General features: G+C 47.1%; 1 protein-coding gene across 1 annotated transcript; it reads left to right on the plus strand.

Moving 5' to 3' along the window:
• Window positions 1–7130: 7130 nt before the first annotated feature.
• LOC8029069 (methyltransferase-like protein 7A) lies at window positions 7131–12590 on the plus strand. The gene is made up of 2 exons (XM_002402971.5): window positions 7131–7887; window positions 11882–12590. The coding sequence occupies exons 1-2, from the start codon at window positions 7363–7365 to the stop codon at window positions 12116–12118; spliced, it is 762 nt and encodes a 253-aa protein (XP_002403015.3). The 5' UTR covers window positions 7131–7362; the 3' UTR covers window positions 12119–12590.
• The last annotated feature ends 2841 nt before the right edge of the window (window positions 12591–15431 follow it).

Raw genomic sequence — 15431 nt, forward strand, 5'->3', positions numbered from 1 at the left:
GTAATTGAAAAGAGAGGTGGTGGTTTTTTTTTTATATGGACTGTGAGTGAAGGAAGCACTTTAAAACAAACTGTCACGCGTTGCATGACAGTTTGCCCTGTTGGCCATGAGCCGTATAGAATAATAACAACCGCAGTATTTAGCATAAAGGTTCAGCAACGCACATTTTAATCCACGAAAAAAAACAAAAAAAACAATCGCGTCCGCATTTGGACGAAATAGCGAAACGTCCAGTACAACTTCCTTTTTTCCCTCTCTAGATCACAACACTGCGTCCAAGCTACTGCACTGCACTAAATCTTTCTTATACTTAGGCTAGGTGGCAGAAGCTACCGCCCGCTACAAAGGGTATATAGCCAGTAACATCCATTCAGCCATCCAACTGTAAAAAAGGCAACGAGGTAGAGGGGCTTAGAGCGATAAACCGGGGTTCCGGTCTGCACTCGAAAATGACCCCCATAAGGCGGCTGCCATTGTACGCAAATTTGACTACTCGTCACATGATCAAACCAAATATGTGACGTCACAGGAAACATGGCAGCGCCCATGCAGCGGCTGGCCCCAGCTGGGCCGGAGCTTGTCGGATGCTTTGTTCGCTGTCGTTCGTCTCGGCGAGTTGATTTCAGACGCGGAAGCCTTCATATGAGGCCGGTCGAAAGCGACTTCAGAGTTCAGCGTGGTGTCTGACGTAGGTATAACGTGAAAACACGGAGGAGCGGTGTGCATTTCGCTGGTGACCGACGGGGATATTGCCACGGAAGAATCTGCCCTACGTTGCTCGGACCTCGGATTGATTCGGACACCGCTAGGATATATTTTAAGGCGACGTTTCTGTGCTCTGGTTGACCATCGGAATCTTCGAGGTCTACGGTGAAGCGTGTGCAAGGTATCTGGACACACAGTTTAGCGACGGAAATTGCGTGAGTCGTGCTTGGCAGTGGACAATCGTGGTGCCACGAAGGCTCACTTCGGTTTTGCGGCGCACCGGAGACCTGCCTTGCAGCTGGTAGTTGCCGTGCCGTGCTAAATGATGCTGTGCTGCTTCCCAAATTGTTCCGGCGTAGACGTGCACTTTCACGGAGCACAGGTGTGCGGCGTACCGAAGAGCTGCCTTCAGGCTGGTAGTTCCTGTTCCATGCTTTAGGTGATGCTGTGCTGGTTCCCAAATTGTTCCGGCGTAAACGTGCACTTTCACGGAAAAAAATTGGTTTGCTTTTTATGTTTATACAGCCTTGATGGAGATGCGCCTCAACGGGTAATCGGTCTCTTAGCTGTAGATGAGAAATTTGGCCAGTGCGGTACAACCGCTTACTTGGGGTTTTTAACGTGCATCACGCAGTAGTGATCACACGAACGCCTGCCGGTACGAAACTCATCCAGATCAAAACGGGCGGGGGCGGCGGGGATCGAACCCAGGAGATTCCCAGCGCAAGCTTTCGCTCCACGCTCCGAGCTGAGACGCGTTAGCCCACTCGGCCACTCCCTCCCCTACTTACACGGAGCACAAGTGTTGCAGTTGATATTGATTCCGCTGGTCCGTCGCACGCTTCGTCGACACAAAAGTTTCATCAACACTCGTCACGCGAATTGCAAGCCGTATGGACATTTCATTGCGCGTGCTACCTACCCAGTGCACCCGTTCACGTCGTTTTGTGACAACAGTCTGCAGCGGCTCATTACCAGAAAATTGGTCCCACATCCATTTCAGTTCAGTTCGCCCACGGCAGTCGCCAAACCCCGAGGGAGAGAATTTATTCGGACAGATAGCCACTAAAGCAATGCAGCTTCTTTAGTGGTCAGGTTAGTCTCTCTTCTGTCAGTTTTGTTATATTGTTACGGGTGCTTGCTCCAGTCCTATCTTCTATCAATATTTACTATTCTGGAAAGTTCCAGGCCATGCTCAGCTGTCATCGTATCTTCTGGTGGAGGTGCTGGGTACATTACGCATAGTCCTTCACTCTGTGCACCTTGGCGGCTCCTCAGAAGAGTTGCCCGATGACGGGACACGGGTGGTGGACTATTTCGTGTCTTAAATCCTTAGAGAGTCGTGAACCAATAACTATCCCGAGCCCGGCAGAAAGACCGCTAGGCGAGCAAGTACCACAAGGACGAACCTCGAAAATACACCACGAAGAACCTGAAATCCGAGTCGGTCGCTGTTACCAGCAGGAACCACCGGAATTCGGTCTTTTGCGAGAAGAAATCCGAAGCTGACTAAGCCAACAATGAGAAACCTGTAGCAGTGACAAACCTGTAGCACAACCACCATTGTTTGTATGCCCGTAGCACCTCACACTCTGACGCCCTTTCACGCATGGTATATGAAGATGTCGAGGGCTGGATTGAACAATATGACCGTGTTGCCCGCCACAGCGGGTGGACAGACAACCAGCTCCTGCAGAAACTATACTTCTCGTGAAAGAAACTGTCAGGCACTTTTTTGAGAACCACAAATCCTCCTCAACGTCATGGGAAGTTTGCAAGATCAAGCTGAAGTGCACGTTCATCAGCCAACATTGACGAGAGAGAGCCGAATTCCTGATTCTGTCCAGGACACGGCCCCAACAAGAGCGTCGCTGCCTTCGTGGAGGATGTTTTGCACCTGATCGAGCACCCACGCCAACCCTGGTGCTACAGAAGACGAGAAGATAAGAATCCCAAGCCCCTCATGTTAGGGGCAGCACCTTTGGCAGCCTTGTCCGCAACCCCACGACAACAGTCGAAGGGTTCATATCACCGAGACTTCCAACATTGAATGTACACTGTAGGCCGAGTCTGTCACTATCAACAACTCCCCAGCGTCTCAACACTCGAGTCATCCAGCTGCAACTTCGACGCCAGACTCCCAGGCATCCGTAACATCATCCACATTGTTGTCCGGGAGGAGATCAGGAAGCTACTTTCTGCCATCAGTTGTTTAGTTTTTATTTGATTGCTGAGATTGTTTCGGAACAAGTTAAACAGGCATTTCAACTGAAAACTTCTTCAAGCAAAGAGGCATCTGACGAACCGAGGGCGGCTTATGCCACAAAGTCACGACGTCCAAAACCGGCTACCAGTTAATATTCAATACAAATTCAATGAGACACCCCAACGCCGAAGCATTCCCAACATCGGAAAGAACCAGTGTAGGTTCTTGCTGAACAAATTATACCGGGAAAAACGGAGGTGCTGCGAATGGTCGACCGAACACCACTCTGCTACCACTGCATGAGGCCAACCATGTCTAATAGAGGTGCCGGTACCAATGAATTGGCCTGCAAGAGTTTGTGCCGAACGACCTTAGACCACGTCTCGAGGGGCGTCCGCGGGACATTGAGGATTATCTTCGGTGACCTTTGCCCCTGGTGCTGACATTACCCCGAAGTACCTCATCCCCATCACCTCGACAGGAGGTAAGCACGACAAAGCAGGTGAGCGGCAATGCAAGGACAGTTGATTTGGTGTTGGTTGTTGTCCAAGGACAATACCTAACAATTTGCCGACACCATTCATCTGTTTCCACTACAAGAAGCACGCAATTTCCATCTTTGAGGGAGAATGCCGCTGAGTGACTTGAAGAGATAGAATGGTTGGTTGTTCTCAAAAGTGGACACCAAGCATCACCCGACTTCACTTTGCCACACGAGACTTACACAAGTAGCAGTGGTCGCGGGATGCAGAAAAAAATCTCCATTACGAAATGGAAGTGAAATGGCTTGGATAGCAAACAAACACTGTTGCCTGTTGCCAGCCATCTAGTCAACACTACAGCAAAAGGCACATCCACGTAAGCACATGCCCGAGCTTGCTGCATTGACGCAGAGAACTACCAGGAAAATTTGCGGATTAAAAGCCAGCTCTGCAGCTTCAGTGCATCAAATGTAAGTGGCCGAACACGGCGTATGATTACAAGACGGCATCTGTCGGTCAAAGCTGCCACTCGACCAAACTGAACACCGACGTGACAGGAGCGTCATCCGACAACAAGGAGCACAGGTACTACGACTGGACGCCTGACACAAGACTGTCGCAGAAAGAACTCGTTATGGAACCATTTTCTAAGAATCAATAATTATGCAATTAAGTGGAAATAAACATATTTGATACACTTACCAGATAAACATATTTCCGCTCGCCTTCACGCCTTCAGAGTGTCTACGCAAAGAATTATATTCACGGCACGTGCTGGACCTTTTGAGGACACCTGCATCTCTGACCCCCTCAATATGAAATAATGGGACATACCAGATTGGCAGACTGGTTGCATTGGGCTGCACTCGTTCTACTTCTCCTGAACATGTGGCGCATCCGAAAACCAACTCCAGTGATGCGAAAATGTTGTTTATTAATTTATTCCCTCCAAGGGCCTCTGTAGGCATTGCAGAGAGGATACTTAAAGCTACACACGTGATAACATCAAAGCACACGGACATTAATGTGCACAAACCAGGCCCAGCTACCGAAAATAAATATTACACTAGTAAGAAATATTTATTGCTGCAACTTGTTGAGCGCAAAAACAAACACACCTCTGAGCATCTAGTTTAGTAGTATGGATGCATTGTTGCAGAGCAGGACACTTCCTATACGTATGACACACTAGACCCTTTGCAGAAGCCCATCAAGCAACACAACTGTCACCATTTTTTTCGGCGTATAAAGCACACGAATGGGCCCCAGTCCACGTCGAATGCTAATGCAGCATTCCAGTCCAATAGGCGCTGAGCCGAGTTCACAGTGATGGCGGACATAACATTCTTGTCGAACAAATGCCCAAAGTAGGAAAGCCTGTGGTAATTAGAATAGTAGCTAGTGTAATTCGTTTCATCACAATTTGGCAAACGGCAAAGGCTACAGTCTCGGTGAGCCAATTTGCAGGTTGGAGAGAGGCACATGATAACATGTCATTCAAAGTGCTCGTCTGCACAGATTTGTCACACACCTTCGCTCCGTCTCTCTTATTGGCTCGAGGGAGCTGTGGCGGTTGCCCTTTTTTAAGTTAAAATGATACGAAGTATAGGCAGCCCACACTTTTCAAAAAAGTCTGTTGAAGAGGCCGAATGGAATGGTCAACATTTTTCAACAAGACTGCTCTTCAGGCAAGGGATGAACACAAATATGAATAATCTGATCCAGGTAATTAGAACAAGTAAATAATTGACCGACTAATGCAATGCACTCTTGATGAAAAAAAGTATTGACGCAATAAATTTTACAAAAGAGAAAAAGGCGCAGTTCATCTATGCATACAGTAAAATAGTTGTTCGTATAGCAAGTCAAAAAGCTTTGAAGGAGGTGCCTGTTACAATTTATTCATCCCCACACTCAATAAAACGTCAACCTCGTAGCTGGAAATAAGTGTGCACTTCGCACTCACAAAAAAAGAAAGAAAAGCGACCGAATGTAGAATCGTCGATTAGCACAAAAGGTTAAAGATCGCTGGAGTTTCCTCGCTAAAGGTTGCCAGGGTTATTGGGTGACGCAGGACTGAAAGAACTTCCCCTAGGCTTTAACGCGACGTATACCTTTCGCTTCGATTCTCAGACATTTCAACGTTCAAACGAAGCTAGAAAAATGCGAATATTTTATGCCTGAAGTTATATCGTAAAATTGTTGATAAGTGCGAAACGTAACGGTCGCAAGAGCTTCGTCGCTAAAAGTTGCTGTGATTATGCAGTTACCTAGGGCTGAAACAAATTCCCCTAGGCCCTACATCCGACGCATACATTTCGCGTCGATTTTCAGACATTCCAACATTCAAACAAAGCTAAGAGAATGCGAAAAGTTTATGCTAGAAGTACTCAAAGTTGTATCGATCCTCGAACAGATCCCGAATCCGAGCACCGGTACGGCGATACGGCTGATGCTGTCTCACAGGTGTTAATACCCAGATGATCCAGAGCGATCTTGCGCAAAAAGGGTATAAAGTCTAATCTCTTCATAATTTCACATTATACCTGCGTCAGCGAGCACGAAAAAGCCCGAAGTCGTCGGAAAGCCGCTGCACATCGCGGCTACCGCGCACCAAACAAACTCGCATCCGCCAGCTCTGGGCGCTGCCATCTTACCTGTGACGTCACGGCTCTTGGGAGGTCACGTGACGAGTAGTCACTTTTGGGTAAAACATGGCGGCAACCGGGGGGGTGCCACTTCCGAACTTCCGGTTTATCACTGTAAGCCCCTCTACCTCGTTGAAGAAAGGCAAGACTTGCTCGAATGTGGGACCTTCGGGGCCCGATTTGTTGAACATACACAGAAGCATCCTTTGGTATTGGACAACATAATTGACACTGTTCATTCTTTCGACTTCGCATCGCGTCAGGTGACACGTACGACACGGAGAGAGACATTCAGGTGCGGGAAAAAGGGAAGGCGTATCATGGGATTATCGTTGGCGCCGAATCCCGCCAATCGAAAACTGTACGGAGGACGAAACAGGAACGCGCGAAAAAAAGCAATACAGAATACAAAAAAAAAAAAACAACACGATTCGTCGTGAAAGCGTCTGATAAGTAGTTCGCACACACCATCGCGCTCTCCCACACCTTTTTGCCATGCTTTCATCTCTACTTCCGCAGTTGTTTTTCTCTTGATTATGGATGAAAACCTACACCTGTTTCGGTCGCGTATGGTGTCACCGATAACAGGACAATAACGAACCACCGCGCTCAGGTCCGAAAGCAAGCGATCACGCTCGCCTATGGTGCGCGTGATGTAAACCAACCCGCGGCATGCTCACATTCCGGGTATCACGTGACATTTACGTGCTGCTCAGTGGCACCCCCTAACGTGGCTCTCGCCGCAAGTACCACTCCTGAAATTACATCTGCCCCTGAAATTGTGAAGTGCATGTGGCGAGATTAATGAGGAGGTAGAAGCGATTGGCGTAGAGGCATTATCCATGCAGATATCAACGGTTAAGTGCCTTTTTTTTTATTTTTTACCTTCTCCTCAGGACCCGATCCTGGAAATAACAGTTTTGATAGAGCTTGCGTTTATAAAGTGTATCTATTTGTTCGCTGTTCGTCCCGTTTTTCTGGAGGCACAGCTAAACAATTGACGGCAGCGGGAATGCGACTGTCGCTCTGCTGATTGCCACGTCTGTCGAAATTGGGGCGTATAGGTGCGGCGCAGAGCAGTTGTTTTAGTCGACGTAATTGGAACGGGCGCAGTCGTAGCTAGCGCACTCGCCCCAGCTGTCTCAACCAGCATTAGGTATACGCAGCGTGTTCGGAAAGAAGCAAGTGAACAACCAAATTCAGTTTTGAGCTTTGTTCGCTGGTGATGATTTCGCGCACATCGCTAACACAATTCGATTGAAAGAAAGAATCCGGTCGCTGCAGTTTGTGCGCGAATTCGGTGGACGAAACCCTTCACGGAATGGAAAGGGTCATCAACGCTGCATTGAACTGCCTAGTTTACGTGTGCATAATCTGCGGGATTTTGTTTCTCGTGCCAATCAGGCTGAGCAAAAGGATCCAAGAAGCGTTATTTGCGAGGCTATTTTACCCCGTAGCAATGCTTTTGTTGAACGCCAGGCTCGGAAGATTGCGTCGCCTGACCGTGGGCCAGCTGAAGGAGCTGCTCTCGCACGATGACACACTGAGGAAGCAGGGCGCCCTGAGGGTCCTGGAGATCGGCACAGGTTCCGGAGCCAACTTGGAGCACGTGGAGCGGAAGTTGCAGTACTGGACACTGGACCCCAATCCAGAGTTTGGAGCCGACCTCCGCGCGCAGCTGAAGAGAAACCCCAAAGTGACGATGGAACGGTGGATCCAGGGGTGCGGCGAAGACATGCGGGGCGTCCCCGACGGCCATTTCGACGCCGTGCTGATGATGTACGTCCTCTGCTCTGCGACGGATCCGGAGAGGGTACTCGCGGAATGCAAGCGAGTGCTCGCAAAGGTTGGTGCAATAACCTAGGGAAGAATGCTTTCATAGCCTCCCTGTTCCGACACGTCCGCTAAATATGAATGTGCCCAAGAACTACGTTTAGGTGCACCACTGTCGAAAAGAGGGACCGCGTCCGGTCCCTCTACACGACTACACCACCCAACAGGTTATTTGAAAACCCGGACTTAAAATCCTCGCTCCGCCAAAGATTTTGTTATTCGGTGGATTCGTAAACTTTGTTTTGTTCGACAAAGTACGGTTCATTTTAACGTGGTATCCTCTTTGGATACCACGTTAAAGTGAAGTAGAGGAGGGGTAGTGCAGCGAGTGCTCACGGTTCCCGCACATTGCCTCGACGGCACGAGAGGGCGCCATTAAAGCTAGGACTGGATGAAGCGCGTGTGAAGGGCTGGTCTGCTGCTCTACTGGCATTGTCGTCGTCGTCGTCGTGGTCGTTGTCGTTGCCGTCGTCGATTCGGCATTGAACTTCATTCGACATAAGCGCCAGAATACACGGGGAGAGATGTGGAAGGGAGTCAGTTCACGCTGACAAACCTCCAAGCCAACAAAGCCTGCTCGCCGAAGGCCCTCGGAACGCTCGTTTCCTCTAGCCCATACTACCGCTGCGCCACTTCGTACATCCGGAACCTTTCGATGCTCGCTGCTTCGCAGCAACGCATGATTCGCGTCGGCGCCTGATCTCACTACCCTTCCTCTATTCACTCTAAACAGGTACACATCGCGACACTGTTAGCGCGAACACGACATTGGCGCATTTTCTCATTTTACTTTTAAATAGTATTAGCGAGAACGATATTTTATCGCTTACATTATAGAACTAATTCAGCTCTTTTCGTAGCAAGAATAACTTGGATGACATACCTTGGTTTCAAAGAGAAAAACTGGGAAAACCGGCGATCGCTTGTTCGCGCTATTAGTGTCGCGCTCTGTACGATGATGAAAGTGTCGATAAAATATAAAGCAGTGGCGTCGCAAGAGAATTGTTTCAGAGGGTGTTTTCTTTTTTGCTCAAACCGTTTAAAATAAAAAAAAAAACAAGTGTGTGGAAAAGAAATTGCAGAAACACAATTTTAGTTACTCTTTTTCTATTCCTTAGAAGAAAAAAATTCAACCTCTTTTGCCGCATTTCATTCGTTCAATATTTATAGGAAGAAACTTTAATGGTGAACAAAGAAGACACGCAATCACAAAATATAGTAAAGGGGTTTGAACAAGAAAGTCTAGACAGGCCCGCAAAATATTCCGGTGGGTTCACTCCTTTGCGAAACACTCAGGTATCCAATGACTAAGAAAACTACTGAAGAGTGCCAGTGAATAGTGGAGTTCAGAATAAGATTAAACATAAAAACTGCAATGTGCACTGGGGCAATGAGCAAGTAAAGCATCGCGCTCATTGTTCCTGCGCGGATCAGATTTTCAGAAATACATGGTATGGTCAGTGCCGTCACAAGGGGGGTGCGGGCCGGCGGACCGCCCCGGTGCAGCGCTCCGGGGGGTGTCGCAACGGGTCACAAAAGGGGGGAGGGGGGGGGGGGTGTCACCGCGGGCCATCGCCCCGGGTGCCGCTGACCCTAGTGACGCCACTGGGTATGGTCATGCTTTGATGTTCTTCGATGTCGTTTTAAGAGAAAGGGGCGTAGAAAGTACCAGTTTCTATCGCTTTGTAAGGTCTAAACATTTAGTGGAAGCCGCCGTCGGTTGATAGAAAGAAGCGAGACAACACTTTCGGCGCTGACATGGATGTTCCGGTGAATGTTCAGAAGCTCAACCCCTAGCAAGCGCTCCTGGGACGTTAAAGCTCTCAGGTATGACTTGAGTCCGGAGTATCGAGAACGAACGTTCCGTTTCAGCGGTGCAAACGGACACGGTGGCCAGGATTTTCAGCAGGCGGTTTACATTAGGATACAAGGCCTCCGGGCAAAGGCAAGTTGCCTGTACCACTCAGACCAGCTAAGCGGTGCGGTCCTTCAACATCTGTGTCTAAACCAAAACTTCCCCAGGCAGTTTATTTAACGAAACGGACGCTCCGCACAGGCTGGAGATTTGCTCGAATTCGAGGATTGCGACAACCGACGTCGTTGGCCACAACATCTCTCTCACCTAGGGAGGACGATGCTGCCAGACGTGAATGTGCCGACTCTGTTGGAGACCTTGATGACACGCTTGAAGTTATAAGTCAATAATCATTCTTGAAAAAAGCGTCAAGCGAGAACTTGACTATTGAACTAATTTTTTTTCCGTAAATTGTGCCACACGGCATAATATGGGCAGGGGGGGGGGGGGGGGTTCAAAGAAAGGAGTGCAGTCTAGCGTCGTGCAGGAACTGCAAGAGCGACTTGAAGTACTTGTCGTCATTCACCCATTGGGTCGTAGTTCACCCAATGGGTGTAGTTATCGTGTGGGTGACCCTTTGGTCCGGCCTCTCTATGTGTCTTCCATCGGGTGGTCTTAGTCCCGGAGCAGAGCCACAGCAGATGATGAGCATCCGCAGTAGCCACAGGGGCCGAACACTCAGGGCAGGTACCCGGGTCGGCAGGTGTGTGTCTTCAAGTCCAGGTAACGGAAGGTGTTAGGACCGCCCGACCCCGAAGCCTCCGAAGAGAAACTTCCTCCACCGAAGAAAGGTTACGGGGAAGGGAGCAGACACAAGGAGAAATTAAAGCGCGTGTGTCCCGTCTGAGGAGGTTTTTCTGGGCTATGAGGTCGGACCGGGGATCAGAAGGGAGGAAAGCGGGTGGAAGTCAAGTAAGGGCTGAGTGTAGTGGGCATGGTAGTCAACCATTACTTTCATGACTTGCGTGCCGAACGGAAGGTTATAAACACACACTGCAGCGATTAATGAATTAAACTGGCTACGCTTTGAAACCAAGTAAAAATGAGCATTCCAAAGTTGCTTGCACGGTGCAGATGCTGCCACCATCTCTCTCTCACTTATTCTTTTTAAATTAAGGTGGGTGGTGGTTTCTTCTTTGTTTGTTTTTTCGATTTTGGCTGGTGTTTTACTAAGAACAAAGGAGTGCAGGCTGGGAGAGACGGGACGAGAAGAAGGAATAAAAAAACGCTTATCTGTTTGTCGTTTCGTCGTCCTGTTTTCATTGTAGGATTTGATCCCCTGAAATTGTCGTAAAGTTTTTGAGACTCAAAGCGGGGACTTTAGTAAAGCCACCTGCATTCTCCGTGGCGAGACCAACGTCCTTGGAGGTCAGGATTTCGCGACTTTTGTCACGTCGGGAGTTGAGCCATACGCACCTGCATGCCTGAAGAAAGGCATCGGTTACACTGCTGAGTTCGTCGAGAGCTCTTCAGACAGCCGGAGCCGGACTTCAGTTTTTCAGAGTCCATGGACAGTGTCGTCATCTTCGTTTTGCTTTGGAATGTTGTGGGCCCGGCCGTCGCAAGAGGGCTCTAGGCGCCTTGCTTTTTGAACTTTCACCACTGGGCGCATTTCGGGGGGGGGGGGGGGGGGGGGGAGGAAGGGGGGGAGGGGGAGGGGGGGTACGACCGCCGCTTTCCCCCTAAGCCCCCCAAAACCCCTAAGGTCAACTTTGAAAAATTTAAATAATTGTTATATACCAGCCAAAATTAGTTTTTTTTTTTTTGACATGACACAGATTCGTTTAAAAAATAGATCTAGACAACGTTTCGGCCATAGCGTCATGGCCGAAACGTTGCGGAATTCCCAACAAAGGGGGGTGTGGCAGATCCACAACTGAGCTAGTATACTAAAGTTTGTGGTGGCGTCACGTCACTTGGTGCCACGTGAAGTCACGTGGTGAGATGCGTAACGTCAAGTGATGACTTCAGTTCATGTGACATGATTTATCAGCGCGTAGATAGAAAACATAATAAAAACTCGCCGCTTCTCTTATACTGCGATTCTGAATATGACGGCATAATCAATCGGTAAAATACAACTGTCAAGTTTTTGCTAAGTGTCCTGTCTGACACGCGAGTCAATCAGCTTGCTTCCGCATGCTCCCACCAGGGCGGGCGGCTGCTCTTCGCGGAGCACGTTGCTCACCACGAAGGCAGCTGGGGCCTGGCGGTGCAGAGGATCCTGGATCCCCTGTGGAGTTCACTCTGCTGTGGGTGCCATGTGACCAGGAGGACCGGAGACGTGTTGGCGAGCGCTGGCTTTGCCCATCTCCAGCTCAACGAGCTGCTTCTACCCGTGGCTACGCCGCTCTCTAGAAACGTCTGGGGCTACGCTGAGGTAGATTAGCTCTGATTGGCGTCGTTTTCCCCCACCTAAACGAATCATCTTTACGAAACATTAATCGAGCTTGCGTAGAAAGTCTTGAGGGATGCAATGTCAATGTTTTAAATGCCAATTTGTTGCGATGCGGTCATTCATTGAAATAAAATATTTCTGGTTGTCTAGTTTGTTAGCAATGCGAAATTGCAAAAATACACAAAATTAAGTTATATTGAAATAAGCATAGCCTTCCCATGTATACTACGATTCTTTAGAAAAAATTAACTAATCAAAATGGTCCTCTTTCGTCTAATAAATATGTTATTTGGCGTTCGGTTTGCACATCTCTTTAGAAAAACCAAACGCAAAAATTGTAAAAAGGAGCCACGCTGTGTCCGGTGTTCGTCTGCGTGCCACGAGATGGCAACACCTCGTGAAGCACAAGCGGTCCGGGGCCTGCTGGGATTGGGAACAGGAGAAGGGCGCGTAGGCTCCTCGATCGAACGTAATAAAGCACAATGGAACATTGTGGACGTTCACTGTGCAAGCGAGCTTATTTTTAAAGGTTTTCTTCCCTAAGGTTTGGCAAACTGTGTTTACAATCCTAACGGGTGTTTTGTTGCGTACCAAGCCCCGTTGGCCCGGCTTCGTTGGTTTTCCGGCTAGTCTTTTAACGCGCTTTGAAATCAATCCTAATAAAATTCGGCGCACAACTTCAAGCTATCTGTATAAATAACTAAGGCATTTCGGATGCAAACGCTGATCAAGTGTTTAAGAACCCCCTCAAGCATTATCCTTCCGCAAAGCCTGTTTTGCTGGAAACACAACTCCTAAAATAAAAAAAAGGTGCAAAGCAAACACTCCTTACCCCCGATGTACAGGGTGTCACAAAAGAAACTTTACACGGTCTTTCTTACCGCAAAAATAAACTAGGTATTGCCGAACGCTCATTCTCCGCCCAAAGGTAGCGCTAGGGGTCACAACCAGGTGCCAAAGTTTGAGCCCGATCCGATAACTTAATCAAAATTTATAAGTGATTTTCTGAAAATTTCAATGGGAAAATTGCGGCCGACAGAGTTTTCAAACATATGGGGCTATGGCACCAGAAACCGAAAACGGGCAAAAATGGGCTCCATGTTCCCATTGAAATTTTCAGAAAATCACTTATAACTTTTGATTAAGTTATCGGATCGGGCTGAAACTTTGCCATCTGGTTGTGACTTCTAGCGCTACCTTTGGGCGGAGAATGAGCGCTCGGCGATGCCTAGTTTATTTTTGCGGTAAAAAAGACCCTGTAAATTTTCTTTCATGACACCCTGTACAGGTGGAACAGCGCACCCGGAAAACAGTCGCTCGAGTGCGCTGTTCCCCCTGTACACCATGAGCAGGGATGGGCAAAATACATGCAAATATGTATCGAAACACAAATACAAAATACTTCGTCAAAAATGTATTTAATTACAAATCTAATTACATTTCCAGAAAAGCATTTAAGTACAATATACAAATACAACCAAATGTATTTGGTCTCCTCCAAATACTTTTCCAAATACATTCCTCAAAATTTTCGTCAGCGACTTCAGGGCACCTGCAACGGGTTTCTCATTTAAATTTTGTATCGCACACTCGGGAGTTAGTGTGGGAGGCTCTAGTAATGTAATACAAATATAATCACACAAAAACAAATGTAATCAGCTTGGACGCAATAGGTGAAAAAAGTACAGAGCTTCAATCTGATTTTTTCGTCGATTACATGTTGGTATAGACCAACAAAGAAACGAGACGACCAAGACGCGCAGCACTAGCCAGAGAATGTTTTATTGTTGCAACTCGCACTAGTTACGAAAATCTGGACGACCCGGACATTTAGAATGTTCCAGGCAAAAATATGCATGGAAATCAGGCTGGAAAGCATCACAAGTTGTCACACGCACTTATTTAGTCAATCTGCCTGTGAACGTCGATTTCGTCACTATTCTTGCCCTGGACTAACACCGTAATCACAAAGTCACTAAAGGCTTTTGCTTGATTGAGAGACACTGCATTCGGTGCAGAACGTAGTTTTCTTCCTGCTCTGGACAGTGACCATAAATTTGAGGGATTTATTTTCGCCCACAAAATTGTATTTAATTACAATTGTATTTGAAATACCCACGTTTTAGTATTTAAATACACATATCAAATACATTACCCAATTTGCAATTAAATACAAATGCAAATTACACAAAGTATTTGAAATACGTATTTCAAGTACTTGTATTTGAAATACTGCCCATCCCTGACCATAAGTAACCAACTCGCCCGAACGTTTGTGTTAACAAGTTCCTTACCCACAACCTGAAAAGAGGTGGTGCAACGATTTTTGGGACTTTGACCAATTCACTCCGGGAATTAATCCGTATCCCCTATAACATGAGGGACGGAAAACCGAACGTTCTTGCGTGCGCTACTTCTTTTTTTTTTTTTTTTTTTTTTTTTAGAGCGCAGTTTTTAGGTGCATGTTTTCGGGTTGAGCGGCATCGCCGTCGCCGTTGGCGTAACTACGCGTTGCATTATGGGACATTCCCCCGCTATATTTAGGCGGAAAATTTCCCTCTAAATGGTAACTTTAGTGCGCTACTACACTTCTCACGCGCTCAAAGTCTTTCTGAAAATGACTGATTTAGTGCGTTTCGATAACACTCAGCAACTTTCTGATTGGAACCATATGCCTATTTCCACTAATTAAAAGGTTAATTAACAAATTTTAATTTATTAGTTGTCTAATGCGCTACTACCCTTCTCACGCGCTCAATGTCTTTCTGAAAATGATTGATTTAGTGGTTTTCGATAACGCCCACCAACTTTCTGATTGAAACCATGTGCCTATTTCCACTAACTAAAAGGTTAATTAACAAATTTTAATTTATTAGTTGTCTCATGCGCTACTACCCTTCTCACGCGCTCAAAGTCTTTCTGAAAATGATTGATTTAGTGGTTTTCGATAACGCCCACCAACTTTCTGATTGAAACCATGTGCCTATTTCCACTAACTAAAAGGTTAATTAACAAATTTTAATTTATTAGTTGTCTCATGCGCTACTACCCTTCTCACGCGCTCAATGTCTTTCTGAAAATGACTGATTTAGTGGTTTTCGATAACGCTCAGCAACTTTCTGATTGGAACCATATGCCTATTTCCACTAACTAAAGGGTTAATTAACACATTTTAATTTATTAGTTGTCTCATGCGCTACTACCCTTCTCACGCGCTCAATGTCTTTCTGAAAATGACTGATTTAGTGGTTTTCGATAACGCTCAGCAACTTTCTGATTGGAACCATATGCCTATTTCCACTAA

Source organism: Ixodes scapularis, unplaced genomic scaffold, assembly GCF_016920785.2.
Source record: "Ixodes scapularis isolate PalLabHiFi unplaced genomic scaffold, ASM1692078v2 PGA_scaffold2__306_contigs__length_199485367, whole genome shotgun sequence".
NCBI classification, from domain to species: domain Eukaryota; kingdom Metazoa; phylum Arthropoda; class Arachnida; order Ixodida; family Ixodidae; genus Ixodes; species Ixodes scapularis.

Excerpts from the sequence above, each read along its gene's own strand:
- LOC8029069 (XM_002402971.5), top strand. The coding sequence starts at position 7,363 with ATGGAAAGGGTCATCAACGCTGCATTGAACTGCCTAGTTTACGTGTGC. Across the intron at positions 7,888-11,881 it reads GCAAGCGAGTGCTCGCAAAG|GGCGGGCGGCTGCTCTTCGC; the intron begins GTTGGTGCAATA and ends TGCTCCCACCAG.